Source organism: Rhipicephalus microplus, chromosome 6 (genome assembly GCF_043290135.1).
Source record: "Rhipicephalus microplus isolate Deutch F79 chromosome 6, USDA_Rmic, whole genome shotgun sequence".
Taxonomy (NCBI): domain Eukaryota; kingdom Metazoa; phylum Arthropoda; class Arachnida; order Ixodida; family Ixodidae; genus Rhipicephalus; species Rhipicephalus microplus.
Window position 1 is genome coordinate 129,383,176 of NC_134705.1, and position 18,063 is coordinate 129,401,238.

General features: G+C 48.4%; 1 protein-coding gene across 3 annotated transcripts in view; it reads left to right on the forward strand.

Moving 5' to 3' along the window:
* The first annotated feature begins 2,366 nt into the window (after positions 1-2,366).
* LOC119168007 (sulfotransferase ssu-1-like) overlaps positions 2,367-18,063 on the forward strand; it is a 22,441-nt gene continuing 6,744 nt past the window's right edge. The window contains exon 1 of one of the 3 annotated variants that reach the window (XM_075866545.1): positions 2,367-2,541. In XM_075866545.1, the coding sequence (XP_075722660.1) occupies positions 2,419-2,541 (123 nt within the window). In that variant the 5' untranslated portion in view covers positions 2,367-2,418. Of the gene's footprint in view, positions 2,542-5,663; positions 5,770-18,063 lie in introns of those variants that run through there. The other 2 variants (XM_075866546.1, XM_075866547.1) reach the window with 2 other exon arrangements.

Sequence of the window (18,063 nt, forward strand, 5' to 3'; positions counted from 1 at the left end):
ACACTTCTATGTCTCAGAGGAGACGGGAGGTATTTAATGAAGAGAAATGGAGAGAAGGGGAGCTTGGTGCTCGAGAACGAGATAGTGATGCGGGGACAGAGGTCGCGCTTAGCGCATACTTTGATCCAAGGTTGATACTACACCGAGAAGTTGGTGTCGATGTGTGGAGTATAAGGGCCTGGCACTGTAGCTGTGGCATCGCACGTAGGCGTCCGCTTTAGCTACGGGAGGTGCGGGGTTCGATCCCCAGTTCCGGCCGGCCACCCACCGGTAGCTAGACAGGGTACAGGTGGGCTTCGAGGGGCTGTGACGCGTCGGCCCAGTGGTGAAGCTTACTCTGCCTGGATACTGCCAACACGCTGCGTGGGGAGGGCTCGGCAAGAAACGCCGACGTTAATAATAATACAACCCGGTGCTTACTGTCTGGTAGGTTTAGTGGCCACCCCGGCTTTTCTTTGTAAGTGTCAGTGTGCAAATAAACGGAAGTTTGCCAGGAAGTGAGCAAGCAGTTCAGTCCTTCAACGTGTCGTCCTGATCATCTGAACCATCAGGATTACAATCATCATCCGAATCTTAACTCCCTCGCTTCCAGAGCCGCCATAATTTGTTTGCAACTGCCAAGGCGCCCCTCGCTAGCGTGTACCATGGCATGCAGTGGCTCTGCGAGTTTAAAATGGAAAGAAGCGCCTGTTCACGCTGCACCCGCTTATAAAATGACATCTGGGTACCACTGCGCTGTCATCTGACGCGACAACAACCAGCGCAAGAGGAAGAGATTGCTGAGCACTGCCTGTGAAGTTCACAGCGCATCGCGGTAATCGTGCTGGTGTGGTGTTTTGCGATGGCAGATTTCTGTCCCCAACGAAAAACGCCAAGCTCCGCCGCCTTAGGATATAATCTCAATCAGTAGCAGAAACTACGAGGCCAGTGAAGTGTACAAGTAATTATACTTATTGCGTTCATTCACGCGCGACTCAAGCTGCTTCACTTTACAGCAGAGATTTGCGTGCAGTATGCCTATGGTATGAGGCACTAAACTATTACCGTACTCTTTCGCAGGCCACATGCCAATAATAGGATACGCGTATTACGACTCACGCGTGAATGCACGCACCTCGCATGTTTAGTACAACTACAACGACCTACTATCGCGATGTGTGAACGGCGCGGAAAGCATTACTTTCGACTCGCTCGAACTGCGTCATGCCTTGAATGTCAATAGGCTAATTTACTTGTGCTTTCGGTGGGCGTCACTGTAGCATTTTAAAATCTTGTTCTGGCTGGCATTTTCGCACCGCGCGTGTGTTACGAGTGCCCGGCAGGACTGGCGATTGATACATGTTCGGTGCATGAGCGTATGTTGGAACCGGATTTTAGTGCAACGTTAACGCCGGCTTGCAGCACAAATTCTGTCTTGTCACAGCCAAGACACGCCGCAGTTCGACTGAGTCGAAAGCAACGCTTTTCGGTGTTCGCGTTTCTTTCAATCGCAACAGTACGTACCTGATTAAGCTGCTTCCGTAGTCGGCAATGCACGTGCTGCAGACATTCCGGACTGTCGAGGAAAGTGTCCTCGACGTTTCACACGAAATCAGCATAAAATTCCAGCCCAGGAACAGTGCGAAGTATGCTTACAGCTAGACTCAAGTTGTGAAGCTTCGCGTTTGATTTGCAGAGCGTCTGCTCGCATCGCAGTTGAGAGTGTTGCTTCGCCGTGCTTGCAACAGACGGCGCCACACGCTTTTCAATATGGCAGCAAGCACTGAGCTCGCTGTGTTCTGGTGTATTGGCTCACGTGGCCAAACTAATTCGCAGTTTCCCACTAATGCCTGCTTCGTAATCATAACGTTTTTTTGGACGTGAAACATCCCTTCTTTTTGCTTCATTTCCAGGATCTTTTACCAACCTGTGAAATAGTTAAAAAAAAAAAGAGCCCGTTAAATTCTCTTGCCACCTCTCGTCTTTATGGTGCACTTCTTGATGCAAAAAAATAAAGAAATGACAATAACCGAGAATAACGAGATGTCTTGGGAACAGTGTGTGGTGAGCCTATATAGGGCTCCAGCGGGTCCTTTCCGGCTAGGCGCTCTGGACTTGAATGATATTCAAGGTATTTATCTTAACGTATGTATGTATGTATGTATGTATGTATGTATGTATGTATGTATGTATGTATGTATGTATGTATGTATGTATGTATGTATGTATGTATGTATGTATGTATGTATTGTACGGCCCATGGGCCCTTATCTGCAGCACACGCGGTGGAAGCGGGGCGAGGAGAGCACATGCGCATTGCACATGAGTGGCATGAGTGTCAGCATCCAAAAAGCCACAGGAGCCGGAAAAGTGGCAGGCAGATAAGAAGGGGTGCGCGATGAGCCCCGGGTGCTTTTTAGGTGGCAGGCGAGCGATGGAATGCGGCGTCGGTCACACGAGGGGTGTTATCCGCCGTGCGTGATACAGAGACGAGGCGTCGCCGGATTTAGGGGCGTCGGCTATAAGGCGAGTCGACGGCCCGTACTCTACGGCGTGGTACGTGTGAGTTTACTTTCCTGTTATAGTTCACGCTGGCTTTCCTGTGGTTGTTTCAATGCGCTTGTTCCATTGACCGCCAGTCTGCGGAGATTGTTTGTTCCTGGTTTTAGGTTCGCCTGTGTGCGCTAGTGCTGTGTTGTACCATCCAGAAGGCCGGCTGTATTTCACTTGCGTCGTAAATTAAAAGAGGCTCTTGTTCTCAGGGTTACTGGCTCGTGTCCTGCGATTTTTGGCTGATTGACCCCCCCTCCCCCTGAGTGGACGTAGGGCCTTCATTAATTGATTGATTGATTGATTGATTGATTGAAATGAGGAGTTTACCGTCCCAAAACCACCATTTAATAATGAGAGAAGCCGTAGTGGAGGGCTCCGGAAATTTTGATCACCTCAGGTTCTTTAACGTGCACCCAAATCTGAGCACACGGGCCTACAACATTTCCGCCTCCATCGAAAATACAGCTGCCATGAATTTTTTTTCTTAAGTTGCGGGGTTAAAAAAAGAAACATATGTTACACTTTGATGGCGATGACCTAGTTGTGAATGCGCAAAATGTACTCCTTCCGTGATATAAACGAAATATGACTGCAGCCACCAAGTCCTGTTGTAACTTTCCAAGACATGAGCACGCGCACAGACAATACCATCAATGAGATTTCGCGTCCGTAAAAGCTGACTCAACTAGAAAACAATAGAAACCATCGTGTAGGCCTTTTCCAACACCATAAAGGAATAGCTATTCAGAAACAACTGCATCTATAATACGCAATTGCTTGGCGGTACCTTGCAAACTAATGCGCCTTTTTAAGGAGAGTATAGCCTGCGCAAAAGCAGTGGCAGTGACGTATGACACGTCACGTTGTTTGGGGGGTCACTGGGTGGCCGGCCACATTTGCAAATTATCACAAAAAATACATGTCCCCGAGAATTCAGGCTGACAACTTCCAGAGCAACTGACCCCCAGTGTCGATTTCGGCGTACCCACTGGAGGCGTTTTTCAGACCGAAAAAAAGCCTATTGCGCACTCTCAAAAGGCAGATTTATTGAACCAAAAAAAAAAGTTCTTCGATAATGTCGTTTCATATAGGCCACAAAAATCGAAAGTTCTTGCAGTTGCAAAAATTAAAAACGGAAACAATCTCTTTGAGGTCTTCATGGTGCTGAAATAATAGATCCTCTTTGCAACAGCGCGCAAAGCGCAGCGGATTTCGCGCATCACGTAAAATGCAACATTGCGAAAACGTAATGCCAAACACGTTTTTTCACGGCCGTAGGATGGCTCCTGCGCTTGGCCATTACAGACGCTGACGAACGCTAGAAAGATGATATAAGACATGCCAATGCTGCACAACCACAGCTTTCCAGTAAAAAATTGCTGCACAGAGTTTTTTACAAAAAAAAAAAAGGTTCACAGAGATGACGCATCGCTTCCACAAATCCCAAAGAACGTTCTGTGCGTTTTAAATGCGAAGCATTTTTTTTTTTTGCGAAACTAAACCACTTTGACTACTTCTATCTGCGTGTATATCTACGTATCCTGTGCTTTCCAACGCCAGGCAGGTGCGCCCGATCCAGCTGTTCACCACCCCCTCCTCCAGGACTTTCCTGCATTCGCACCTCTTTTTTCCCCTTTATCCCTTCCCCAGTGCAGGGTAGCAAACCGGATGTGTGCCTGGTTAACCTCCCTGCCTTTCCTTGCATCTTTATCTCTCTCTCTCTCTCTCTCCTGAATTCGCCCATCAAAAGCTTTGCGCATGCTTCGCGTTCGAGGGGGAAAGTAACCTTCAGGCAATGCCTCGTATTGGAAGCCAGGTGAATTAACTGTTTGTTTTTTTTTTTTCAGTTGAGTACTGATTCGCGGGGATGTTATGCAGGGAGTGTCCTATAAGTACACTTGGGGGAACTTTGAGCTTTTGTCTACGGAAACTGCAATGCATGGCACATCGTTTCAAGTGAATTCAACTACTAGCAAAAACTTAGTATCTATAAAAAAAAAGGTTGCATTACTAGCAAAAGTTAGCTAGGTGGAACGGTAGCAGCGGTGATTGTTGCAGCATTGCCTCGCTAGAGCAAACTGCACACATAGCGCGTTATGCCTATTGCTGCAACGCGGAAAGAGCAAGACAGAACCACGAAGCCACGAGGAAAAACTAATCTATATTTGGAGGTTACAAGAGAACGCTTGCATGTGGACTACGTGAGAGGTGTTGTAGCTGCATCTCGTGCTACTCAATTCAATTTCCTGTTTTTCTGCTGGTCATTAAACGTGACAGTATAATCGTCTACGTCACTCGAGCCAAGATTGGAAAATTTGGAGTACGAGTTCCGACGCGCCATCGGCATATTACTCACCGTTCTGTCGACCAAGTGAGATTATTTTTCAAAACTGTACTCATAGGCGAGAATTGAGTATCAGTGACCGTTAGGACTTTAGTTTGAACTGCTCCTACAAAAAAACTTGCGCACGAAATAGTTGTAGTGCTTAATGGCTGTTTCCTGAACAGTGTAGTTTACTGAAAGCGGCTACTGAAACTAGTTACTCCTGATACGCTTTTGTCCCGTGCCTTGAAACACGCTGCCAATGGAAAATGTAGCTCCGCAGCCTGCTGCAGTTGCACGTTGCAGACACATTTTGCAAGTTGCTACGCAAAACAAAGGCACGAACCTTGCGCAAGTGGGAATAATAGGGAGTAATATCACCGACTGTAGCGCCACGTATTATCTTTCCAAGCGTCAACGTTCGTGTTCGATAGATGGGTCTCTCGTCGACAACCTTTTGTCGATCTCTAAGCAATGAGAACGTCGTCCGAGCTTCAAGAACACCAGCGCGTTATTTATCAGGTAGTTGTCACAAGGCGAGATTTCATTGTTTTTAACAATCAAGTTATTTATAACGCTTTGCAAGCCTACATCTATGCGTTCAATACATCTTTACTCATGGCCTGTTATTGCCACTAGTGCGCGTTGAGCGGGTGAAATTAGATCGCTTAGTACATTTTAAAGTGTACTTCCCTGCGAGAGAGTGGCTAGTGAAATGGTAAGTTTTCAAATCTTGCACACTTTCTTTGCAGTGAGGACCACTAGAAAAAATGATAATAAAGAGTGTAAGTGACTCATTTCGAGCCGTCCCGACAAGCAACTCCCCAACACTCTCGTGGAAATCTCTTTTGGGGTGCCATTCACTCTCTTCTTAGAGCCATGTGACTCAAAAGAGCGTTAAGGTCCCTCTTCAGGTAAAGTCATCTACATCACAAGTCAAGACTCATAAGAAGGAGTCGCATATACTTTTTTTGTTAGAGTGCGGAAAAATTAGGACCATGGTAACAAGTATTCTGAAAAAAAATTTAAATAGTGATAGGGCCTACAACTTCCCACTCACAATATACAGCTTTTGAGTACTTGAAGTGATGTGCGCTAAATTGTCGCGAACTTATCACCTGCATTAAAGCAGCTGACTGAAATAGTTGGTGCCGCATAATTAAGGCTAGAAGCGCGAAAAAAATATGGCCCCCGATAGGAAACAGACGAGGCGAGCATTGACATTAAACTTAAATTTGATTGACTGCTCTATTCCTACAGTTCTAAATTTAAGTGTTTGCGCGGATATTTATAAGAGCTTTCTCGTCAATACAATTTCAGATTGAAGTCGGCGCTTGCCCCATTTTTTGAGTTCGAGGCCGCGTTTTGTTTTTCTGTGCTGCTAACCCTAAGTGAATTCTGCATTGGCCAAAAATTATTCCAAATCCCCGAAACCACAGAAGTTGGTGACCGCTGACGGCACTCGCATGTAGGCAATCGCGAGGAGGAGGAGAAAAACTTTATTTTATCAAGAAGGAAAGGTGCGGTGGTGGAGTGTCAGAGAAGCCTACACAGCGTAGGTCTCCGATACCCTCTTGGCCCAATCCAAGATCTGTTCCTAGACCTCGGGCGCCAAGCTGCACATAGCAGCCTCCCACTGCCCCCGTTACAGTGTAGAGAATTAGGTGGTGGGTTTCGAGTACACCCCCACATGACATGGTCTAGGTTAGCTCTTTGTTAACAGAAAATGCACAAAGGAGAGGGCTATATCGCAGGGTGTATAAGATGGCGAAAAGATAGGGTAGGAAACGTACACGTCTGTTGGTGCCATAGTATTTCATGGTAGCGTGAAGCTCCATGATGTAAGGGGGTATATAGTGTGCTGTAGGCGGTAGTGATTTGTTATATCGTGGAAGGTCAAAAGACAATCTCTCGCGCTGAAAAAGGCCGCGTGGTCTAAGGCGCCATCAGAGGCCTGCGCTCGGCCGGTCATTCCTCAAGCACAGGTATGAGCCGCCTCATTGCCACTCAACCCCGCATGCGCGGGCGTCCATATGAGAGCAACGTCTTGCGTGGGAGGATGTTTCTTAAGAATTGAAAGGGCAGTTGGTGAGATGCGACCTGCGCTGAAGTTGCGTATGGCCGTTTTGGAGTCACTTACAATCATAGTGATATTGGGGATGAATAGACCTAAAGCGATGGCAGCCTCCTCTGCCTCCTCCGAAGAGTTGACAGTGACGGATGCCGTTGTGAGCGCCTTGCCGTTATAGTCGACAGCAGAGAGGGCATAGGACGAGGAGGATGGATATTCTGCCGCATCGACATAGAGAACGTCATTGGCTCCATGCAATTTTTTCTGAAGAGCTTTTGCTCTTTGGATTCGGCGCTTAGTATGATATGTTGGATGTGTAATAACCGGATAGTCCAGGGCCATGCCGGTCGCTGGACCGAATCACACACGCGTACGTTGGCGGGTTCCACACTGACTGGCTGGTCATGTGCGCCGTATTTATTTCCTGCAACATCAATGCCCCCGGGCGCCGAAACAGCAAACTAATCTTATCACAACCCTCCCCCTTCATTAATGGTTGCAAACCATTGTTTAAGGTGCGTAGCGCGATACTGGTCGTCGAATTCTGGTACTTCGACGCAGGACAGGAGTACTGGGTGCTGTGACAGCAAGTTCCGGTTCCCTCGCCACGTCTTCCCTGTGATCTTGCCTAGACTCTGTGTCGTGAAGACAATCCGGAGATAGCTGCCTCTGACCTACGTCCAAGCCCGAAGCAAGATCAGTTAGCTGCGCCTGACCCACGTCCAAGCTTGGAGCAAGACCGGTAGATACTGGGCTGCCTGACTTTTGGATGTCTGCACTCAGTTCCTCTGGGGCCTGGCGGATGTGATCCAGATGTCGAGTTAACCGTCGTCCGTCTTCCAGTAGAACATCCATGGACGAAGTGCGTTGTTCGGTGACAATTGCAGGGAGCCACGCAAATCCTGGACGGAAGTTCCTTGCGAACAACTGGTCACCCGGGTGGCCCAAACCCTGGGTCTTGTTCCTTGGTCGCATCTGATTTTCTGCTTAAGTTGCTTCTGTGGCACCTTGGTCCTGAGGTCTGGGTGTAGCAGGTCCAACGAAGTCCTCAGCTTCCGCCCCAACAACAGCTCCGATGGACAGCAACCCGTGACTTCGTGAGGCGTTGACCTGTATGTCAGGAGCATGCGGGCAATTTGAGTGTGAATATCTCCAGGGCCAGCCTTCCGCAACTTGTTTTGACAGTCTGCACGGCCCGCTCTGCAGCACCGTTTGACGCTGGATGATACGGCGGCACCAGCATTCGCCTCACCCCGTTTTTCTTGAGAAATGTGGAGTAAAGCTCACTGGTAAATGCTGGCCCATTATCTGACACGACCAGATCTGGAAGGCCTTGGTTTGCGAACATAATGCGCATGCAGAAATTGGTTGCTTCAGCCGAGGGTGTAGAGACCGGGAACACTTCAATCCACTTCGAAAACGCATCGACTGCGATAAAAAATAGGTGTTCCTGTAAAGACTGGCATAGTCCACATGCAGCCATGACCACGGTTTCTCCGGGAACGGCCAGGGCATGACAGGCACTGGTCGTGACACCCTTTGATGCTCCTGGCAAATACGGCACCTTTCAATGGTTATCGCTATATCGTTATCCAGGCTAGGCGACCACACATGGCTACGCGCAACTGCCTTCATTTTGGACAGTCCTGGATGACTCTCATGCAGCAGCTGGAGGACTTCCTTTTGCAAGGATTTTGGAACAATGACTCTGTTGCCCCACAATAGACAGTTCCCTTGCACGCTCATCTCATGAAAGCGCGTCTCGTAGGATCCTCCTTCTGACCCTAGGTTTATCTGGCAACCTGACCACAACGCTGCTCTTACTTGTGACAGCACCGGGTCTCTGGACGTGGCTGCCGCAACAACACTTGACGACAGCACCCCTGGGAATACTCCTTCCAGCATTAACACTTCGGCAGGGCAGTCAACAACAAATGCGGCAGTTGGCAGAGGTAGCCGGCTTAACCCATCGACTTGTGCAATTTGTGAACCCGGCCTATACTTCAGGTCGTAACTGTACCCCGACAACAGCAAGACCCACCTTAACACTCTCGGAGAACAGGATACGGGAACTGGCTTGTCTGCTGTGAGCAGGCCGAGCAGCGGTTTGTGATCTGTGATGGCTTCGAATTGCCGGCCCCATAAGTACTGCCTGAACTTTGTAACGCCAAATACAAGGCTCAATGCCTCCTTATCTAATTGGCTGTAGTTTTCTCCGCGTTTGCCAAGCTGCGGGAGGCAAAACTAATGGGGCGCTCTTCTCCAAATGACTATCGTTGCGCCAGTACTGCTCCAATCCCGAAGGGAGATGCATCAGTGACAAGCACAGTTGGCTTTCCTGGGTCAAAGTGTACCAATATAGCAGCAGAGGCCAATAGCTCCTTGCTTCTTCGAAATGCCTGCTTTTCATCAGTTTCCAAGCGCCATGGTGTTCCCGACGCCAACACACTATTGAGCGGCTGTAATACGGCAGAAACGTTCGGCAAAAGCCTTCTGTAAAAATTAACCAACCCAAGGTAACTCTGAAGTTCCTTGACCGCTCGGGGTGCGGAGGCTTCCAGCACTGCTTCAGTCTTAGCCGGGTTTGGACGCAGCCCAGCCGCACTAATGATATGGCCCAAGTACTGGACTTCTGGTTTCATGAATTCGCATTTGGATAACTTCAGTCGCAGCCCCGCGGTCTTCAGGCGATCCAACACTCGGCCCAAATTTTCCCAATGCTCTGTCACTGGTTCCTGTGACCAGAATATCATCAAAGTACACTACGACATGGTCAAGGTCGTGCAACAAATTTTCCATCTCTCGCTGAAATATAGCCGGAGCTCATGAAACCCCGAACGGCAGCCGTGTGAATTGGTATAACCCCTTCGGAGTGTTAACGGTGACTAGCTCTTTGCACTCCTCATCGAGTGGAACCTGCTGGTAGGCATCTTGCAAGTCAAGCTTTGTGGACTTCTTGCCCCCTGTAAGTCGCGCAAAAAGTTTCTGAATCTTAGGAATAGGGTAGGACTCGACGACTGTCACCGGGTTTATGGTAGTCTTAAAATCGCCGCAGACCCGAACCCGGCCGTCGCGCTTCAATACAGGAACGATGGGCGCGGCCCACTGAGAAGTTTTCACCGCTTTGATAACGCCTTCCCGTTCCATCCTCTGTAGTTCTTCAAAAACCCTATCGCGCAAAGCAAATGGTATCGGACGTGCCTTGACAAAACGTGGCTTCGCACCCTTATGTATGGATATAGACGCTGTAACGCCGTGAAACATACCAAGCTGCTCCGAAAAAACTTCGTGATATTGGCTTACCAGGCCTTCCGTAGACTTCATGACGTTGACTCCCTCCGTCTGAGCGATGCCTAGCTTGAAGGCCTTCATGCAGCTTCGTCCAAACAGCGTAGGACACGCCCCTTTCCCGACAAATAGTGGTAGCTGGCCCTCCTTGTCGCCAAGTTTGACCATTGCTTCCAGCTTTCCCTAGACGCGTTCAATGTCGCCGAAGAAACTTCTCAGCTGCACACTCGATGGCTCCAACGGCACCGACGGAAAAAGCTCGGCAAACTTGCCATCATCAATGGTCGACACACTAGCGCCGGTGTCCAACTCCATATCGAGCATTATGCCATTAACTTCAACCGCTATGCGCATTGGCTCCGAACTAGCTGTGTGAAGCGTCCACAAGTCGAAAACTTCGGGCTCTTCAGCAGAGACAGGCAGGTCGCCCAGGTTGTTCACGTGACTAGACTGGCTCCGGTCGAAATTTCTACTTCCCGGCTGAACTCTGCAAACTCTTGCAAGGTGCCCTTTTTGGCGGCAGTTGTGACAGATCGTGCTGCCGTGCTTACACCGACGCGCAGAATGACCTCCCCCGCAACGGAAGCAACAGTTATCATTTTTCTCCGAGGTGACAACGTTCGCTTGCTCCGGAGTTTCGTGAGATAGTAGCTGTGCTTGCTGACAGCTCAATGTGCGTGAATCTTTACGCGCAGCCTCCATAGCTACGGCGGCGTCCTTTGCAGTTTCGAAGGTTAAACACGTTGTTTCTAGCAGCCGTGTTTGCATGGTTACGTCATTGATTCTGCTGACTATCTGGTCGCGCAACATGCGCTCTCGAAATGTTGCAAAATTACAGTCTTCGGCTAATTTCTTCAACGAGGCAATGTAGTCACTTACGGTCTCCCCCTCTTTTCGATGTCTTGAGAAAAACTTGAAACTTGCCACTACTTCTGATACGCGAGGGGCGTAGTGCTTGCCAAGTGTGGTAAAAATTTCGGTCAGTCCTGCTTGGGCGGGCCTGCTTGGTGCTAGGAGGCCTCGTAGTAGAGAATAAGTCTCTGGACCACAGCATGTCAAAAATACGGCTGTTTGCTTGTCGCTCGGGATGTCGTTCGCGATGAAGTACAGCTCGGCCCGCTCACGGTATTCCGCCCACTCCGATGTACTCGGGTCGAACGGATCCAGCTTCCCGACGACAGGCATGACGACGTGTGATTGTGCTGTGCCCGTCCGTTTCGTCAGTCGACCTCGTCGCCAATTGTAATAACCGGATAGTCCTGGGCCGTGCCGGTCGCTGGACCGAATTACACACACATACGTTGGCGGGTTCCACACTGACTGGCTGGTCATGTGCGCCGTATTTATTTCCTTGCAACATCGACGCCCCCGGGCGCCGGAAGGGCAAACTAATCTTATCACAGGATGCATGTTTTTAGGAAGGAGCGGTATGAGTAATTGTTTGCGTATGTTCTGGGGAATGTTGTATTCAGCATTGGTGAGTGAGGTGAAGTTAATTCGCGTAGACGATAAAATGTGGTGACCTGCGCTAGTGGTCGTGAGCCTTGCGTATTGAGCTGTTAAATGGGCTTCACGGATTTCACATAGGGTATTTATGACATCTGTCTGGTGGAGTAGTACGTTAGGGGTATTAATTGCAATGCGTAGCGCGTATTTGTAAACTCTGCGAAGGAGGGTGTTGACCGATTCCTCCTCTGATAATTTAAGGTGAAGGTAAGGGAGGGTATATGTGATTTTACGAATCACAAAAGCTTGTAGTATACGAAGTCGCTCTGACTCTCGCAGCCCTCCATTTTTCCGTCAAATTCTTCCCATATCATTCATAGGGGTGTTTTCAACAGTATTGCGTAAAGCTTCGAGTGTGTGCGTATTAAGTTGATTGTTTTGGCTAAATAAACCTAGCACACGAATGCGTGATACTCTAGGAATGAGGAACCTATTTATGTGAACTTAGATCATTGGAACGTGTTTGTTTCGATGATGAGCTGGTAGAAGGAGTAACTCTGATTTACTCGGGGTACATTAGAGATTCATCTGAGATGTTAGTGCTGTTATTATATCTACAGCTGTTTGTAGGGTATCTTGAATGTGTCCATCTGAGCCTTCTTTCACCCATAAGGTGATATCATCGGCATAGATGGAGAAGTTCAAGTCAGGGATACGTTGATGAGCGCTGGGTATCGGTAGCATAGCCAGGTTAAAAAGGATTGGAGAGAGCACTGACCCTTGTGGTGTTCCGAAGCTGGCTAGTGTATAGGGCAAGGAATGTTCTGGTCCTAATGTTAATGTAGCTGTGCGGACTGTGAGGAAGCTTTTGATGTAAGAGTACATTTTAGCGCCACAAGAATTGCAGTTGAGGCCAGCATATATAGCTGAGTGGGCTACGTTATTGAATGCTCCATGTATGTCCAGACCAAGGATGACCTGAGTATCCTCGCTCTGGTTAGGAGATGTCGGGTTGAAGGCGAAGCATCGCATCTTGCGCTGAAAGTGAGGCCCTAAAACCAATCATTTCTGGAGGCAGTAGTCCATTATCCTCCACGTGTCTCTTGAGGCGTGCAAGCACAACATGCTCCATAGTCTTTCCGAAACACGATATTAAGGAAATTGGCCTCAGATTTTCTACCAACGGAGCTTTGTTTGCTTTAGGTATAAATATGACTCTGGCATCTTTCCACGAAGGTGGAAGGGTGCCCGTGTCAAAACAGTCGTTAAAGTCCTCAGTCAAAGCTTTAATACAAATAGGGTCAAGATTTCTAAGTAATTTGTTGTTAACGTGATCTGGGCCTGAAGCCGACGTGGTACGGAGTGTTGCGAGAGCATGCCTAACATCCGCTTCCGTTATCGGCGCATCTAATGACTCATTAGGCTTACCTGTGTAAGATGGTATAGAATCCTTACGTAATTGAGGTAAATGCAACGTGCGGAGGTTATCGAAGAGCTGTCCTAAATGGTCACTGTGCTCGTGTAACAGTTTAGTGATAGCGTGAGAGTGTCGTGCGCGAGAAGTTTTGGGGTCTAGCAGATGTCTAAGAAGTTGCCACGTTCGTTTATTACTGAGGTGGTCATGCATTCCTTCACAAAGCTGACCCCATTGTTGTGCCGCCAATTGAGTCATGTATCGTACGGTTTGTTGGTCTAGCTTCGCTATCCTAATGCGGAGTTTCCTGTTCTGGCGCTGGTGTTTCCACCATCACAGAAGTGACTGTTTTGCTTCCCACATATGGAGAAGCTTGCAGTCGAGAGTAGTTATCGGGGTGTCGGGGGGTAGAGTTCTCGTGTGAATTTTAACATCATGTTGAAGCTGTTGAGTCCACTCGGTAAGGTCTGCAGTACGTGAGGGAGCAGTGCTGTTGCGGGTCTATCTACATATGTCCCATTCTGTGAGCATCAGTGGTTTAGGTGCAATGGGTCTGTGTTTTAGTTGTTAAGTAATGCTAATAATGTAATGATCACTGTCAAGATTAGTTTGGATGTTAGTCCAAACCATTGTGGGGGCATTGTGAGTGAGGGTAAGATCCGGGGATGTATCTTTGTTCACACTGTCCTCCAAACGAGTAGGCTCCTCCGGGTCGTTGTGCAGCGTAAAACGATGTGCCTGAATATGGGACCAGAGGGCTCTACCTTTCGGTGTAGATGCGGTGTAACCCCACGCTGGGTGGGAGGCGTTAAAATCCCCCAATATGAGGAGGGTGTGTTTGCCTGCCGAGGATGTAGCTCGGGCAAATAGGGAATCGAAGCGGTGCCTTTGCTCTTGTGGTCTACTATATACGTTAAGAATGTATAAGAATGGCGAGTTAAGTTTATCGGGTAGTATTTGGAGAAAGTAGTATTTGGAGGAGTAGTAGTAGTAAAGAAGTAGCAAATTTTGAATAGGTAACTGTAAGGTGCTTCTGAGTTGAGACAGCCGTGTTTGGTTTGGCATCAGCCGGGTTTTGATGCGTTCTATAATCTGGCAGGTGCACTACAACATTTGTTTCTTGTAACGCAATGATTGGGGTAGGCGTAGTTTGTGATTTGATGTACGGCAGGAGGTTTGCCTTTTTTCGGCGAAACCCCCTGCAGTTCCATTGCCATACGCAAAGTTCAGTGAGGTTACGAGGAGCCATATTCGCTAAGTTGATTTGGCTTAGGTTGGGCAAGCTGTGGATGGTTAGCGTGGACCATGTCGATCCACTGCGTGACTCTATCTAGGGTTTTTTGCATCGGTAACAAGGCTTGTTGTATCGAGGCCATGGATTCATGTAGCTTCTGCAAGGAAGCTGTGGAGAAGGTAATAAAATTGTCTAGTTTTTCCTCAAGTTTGGTTACTGTTTCTTTCTCTTTGTCAACTTTCTCTAGTTTCGCTTCGACTTGGTCTACTCGTTCATTGAATGACAATGTTGGAGTCGAGACTTTTCGTTTTTGCGCTGGTGGTTGAGCGGGGTGCCTAGCTATAGGGGTGGTTGAGAGAGGAGCTGGTGCTGGTGAGATAGGCGTAGGGGTGAAAGATGAGGCGGGTAGGTGTGGGAAGGTAGATGGTTGTTTGAATGACTGAAGCTCTTGGTGTAGTTTTGCATTTTCTGCGCTTAATTTAGCCATCTCATCCTGCAATAGTTTGAGCTGCTTTTGAGTGGAGCTTTCAGGCGAGGCTAAATCAGCCCAGCTCACCTCGTGTCCTGGGCCAGTCCAAGGGCTGGGGTCTTGATGAATGCTACTGTTGCGGCTTCGGCTGCGGCTGCGGCTTTTTCGGCTTTGCTGTCTTGTGATACTGGGTGAACGTCCTCTAGGAGTGTTCTTGAAAGATGGGCTTGGGTCAAGGAATGGAGCTGCATCTTTCTGGAAAGTTGAGGGTGCGTGCTTTGGTTTGGGCTTGTAGAGCTGTGGGAACTGGGGCGAGTCGGTGGGGTGGTCACTGTTGCACACCACACACTTAGGTTCACATTCGTGATCAAGGAGTGGGTTCAGAATACCACACATTGGACATAAAGGCTGAGCGGTGCCATGGCGTACGTCTGGTCTGTGGCCAAGTTTGCGGCAGGGATTACAGGCTTCCGTCTTATGACGATAGGGTACGCATCTGGTGATGCCACCCTGATAACTTATGTAGAAAGGCACGCGCGTACCTCTGAAGGTGACCAAGATGGACGTTGTGGAACCCATGCGACGTCTGGTCAGGATGAGGCCTAGCCTGTCATAGTCCAACAGACTTGACAAGATGGTTTCAGATGTGTGTTCTATAGGAATATTATGGATGACCCCTCGGCAGGTATTCGATGGATCGGTAATGTGGGGGACCACTTCAGAGCTACGCCCATCCATCTTGATGGATTTGATACAGTGGTATGCTTCGGTGCGTGCCGAGTCCGGTGTGCTTATGAGCAGAATGTTGCTTACAGAGTTGATGCCGTATTGGTCATGTAGGGAGCTTGTGAGCGCTGCCGCTTTTAGGACGGAATGAATGAGCTTCGGAAGTGGAGTGTCAGCACAGCTGAGGCCTCCACGTATTCGCAGGGCTATTTTGTAGTCGCCCGCTGGAAGTGGAGGGGGTCTGGGGGCAGTGTGACGAGTCGATGGGAGAGCTTTCTGTGACTCTTCTTGCTAAGTGTTGATGTCAGGCGTCGATCTCTTCGGGGATGAAGCGGGCTTTCTGGCCCTGGCATAGACTTGACGCCAGCTGCCTTCATCATCGTCGAGAGCTTCGGCGGAGGGAAGCTCCTCTCCCTATGTTTCGTGGATGACCATGTTGGTAGGCCTAGCCGGTAGGCCCACCGAGGTAGTCGAACGCTGCCAAAACGTCGATCTTCGTGGATGCGAACTGCAAAGCACTCACTTGAAATCGCTTCAGATGATGTGGTCGATTCCGTAGAAAGCTTCACATTTGTTGAAGTTGCCATTGAATGACTTAAACAGTCAGAAACAGGAGTTTTCCCGGAGCGCTTGCGAAACGCGGCTGCTCCCGGTGGCGTCTATGGCGCGTCTCCGCAATCGCGAGACCTGATGCAGCGTTTGGGATAACTGTGTCATTTGGTCACCATAAAAGTCAACGTGAGAAGTCACGTAAAACTGAGCGCGTGCTTGAGATCACCTTTTTCATGTGCCGCAAGGGTATCAGCTGCTGAAAAGAACTAGCGTGTGCTCTATACATTTGATTGAATTCAATTTAAATTTATTTCCAGAGTAAGGAAACTCTCACCGAACTTACTCGGTGCATTTTTATTATTTTACTCACAGCCTGCTGATCAATATCTTAAGTGAGTTTTATTTTGCGCGTATCGAATACAGCTGATAACTTCAATCTAAATCATCTATTTCATTCCTGTCTTATTTTTAAGGCTTTTTTTTCTGCATACCGACCATGGTTTTCTCCGAGTTTACGAATGAGAACCAAGCATGTAACTGATTGCACCTGGAACTAAAGCTACTATTTGTTGGTACGAAGAAGTGTGAATACTAAGGTATATAATACAACTTGAGAGGTAGCAAGGCCCCGCTCCGGCAAAGCATGGAGAGAAACACACTCAGAAAGAAGAGAGAAAAGGAAGAGAAAGAGTTACCAATAAAGAAATAAAGAAAACACAGAAAGAGAGAGAAAGCAAGGAAGCTCTGGTCATGTGTAATGTAATATACAATGAGGGTGGCAAAGGCAACTGAGGGTGAGGAGAAGTGAAGTGATGCTTATGAAGAGAGAGAGAGAGAGGAGGGGAAGACCACGACATTTGCTGTTTTCTTAGTGTTAACACCGTCAGTGCGTGCCTGGCACTTCTTTTTTGATTATATCCTTGCATACTCGTTTTAGTTGGCCTCCTCGTGAGTCGGCTTAGAATGAATTTACCCAAGTACTCCTGAATGGGCGAGTGGGTGCATGATAAAATTTAGTGCATCATAATTTCGTCTCTTTTTTCCCTTTCTTGACTGTGTAGCATTTTTTCTTCGCGCATCAAATTGAGCTTCACTGAAGCAATACCGGAATTTATCCGATGGGCTACACGCTTTGAGTACACGTAGCTTTCACTTTACAATAAAGCAGGTCAGTCAGCCAATGAATCTTAGTAGTAGTTGGTGTACGCATTTAAACTATTTTATTCATAAGCCAATTAGGAAAACAACCAAGTCGGCAAGGGCGCTTAGTAATGAAAGGAGCAGGCAAGCCGAAGAAAACATATGGGGCAATAATTGTTTTTTAGGTGCAGTATAGTGACATCGACCTCATTTGAGAAGAGTTGCGCTCACTGCACCAGTCGGCAAAAGGAAGTGAAACTCACTCAGACGCACAAAAAAATGGCAGCATGTCGACGGGGTGAATGACGGAGAGTGGGGCGATGCATCCGTCCGCCCATTCGTTCTTGCTTCCGTCTGTCCATGCGTCCGTCTGTGTCACCACCACGCCCTGCCGCGCGTGCGTCTGTTCGTGCGTCCGGACGTCCATCCGTGCGTCCGTTCCTGCGTCCGTCCATGCATCCGCCCCTGCGTCCGTCCATGCATCCATCCGTCCGTCCGTCCATGCATCTGTCTGTGTGTCCGTTCGTCGATCTAGTCAACACTGAAAGTACCACCATCTCGTATCTTTTCATCATATATTCCACATATAGAAGCACCACCATCCAGTGGACATTCCAAGGACTAAACGAGAGGTGACACACGCACAGTTTCTTACGGCTTGCGCTTTGTGTCTACTTCCCACCTTTAACTACCTCGAGTTCATCGTATATACTAGTTCACTGTATTCATGGCACTGCGGCCCAACGCTCGCTAAAGATTTCTAAAACCTAGGAGGCTACGCCCAGCGAGTATAACGTAAGAACCCTTTCTTGTCAGATAGTGCTCAATGTACATGCCAATGGTTGCTAATGGGGAATGAGAGTCAGGA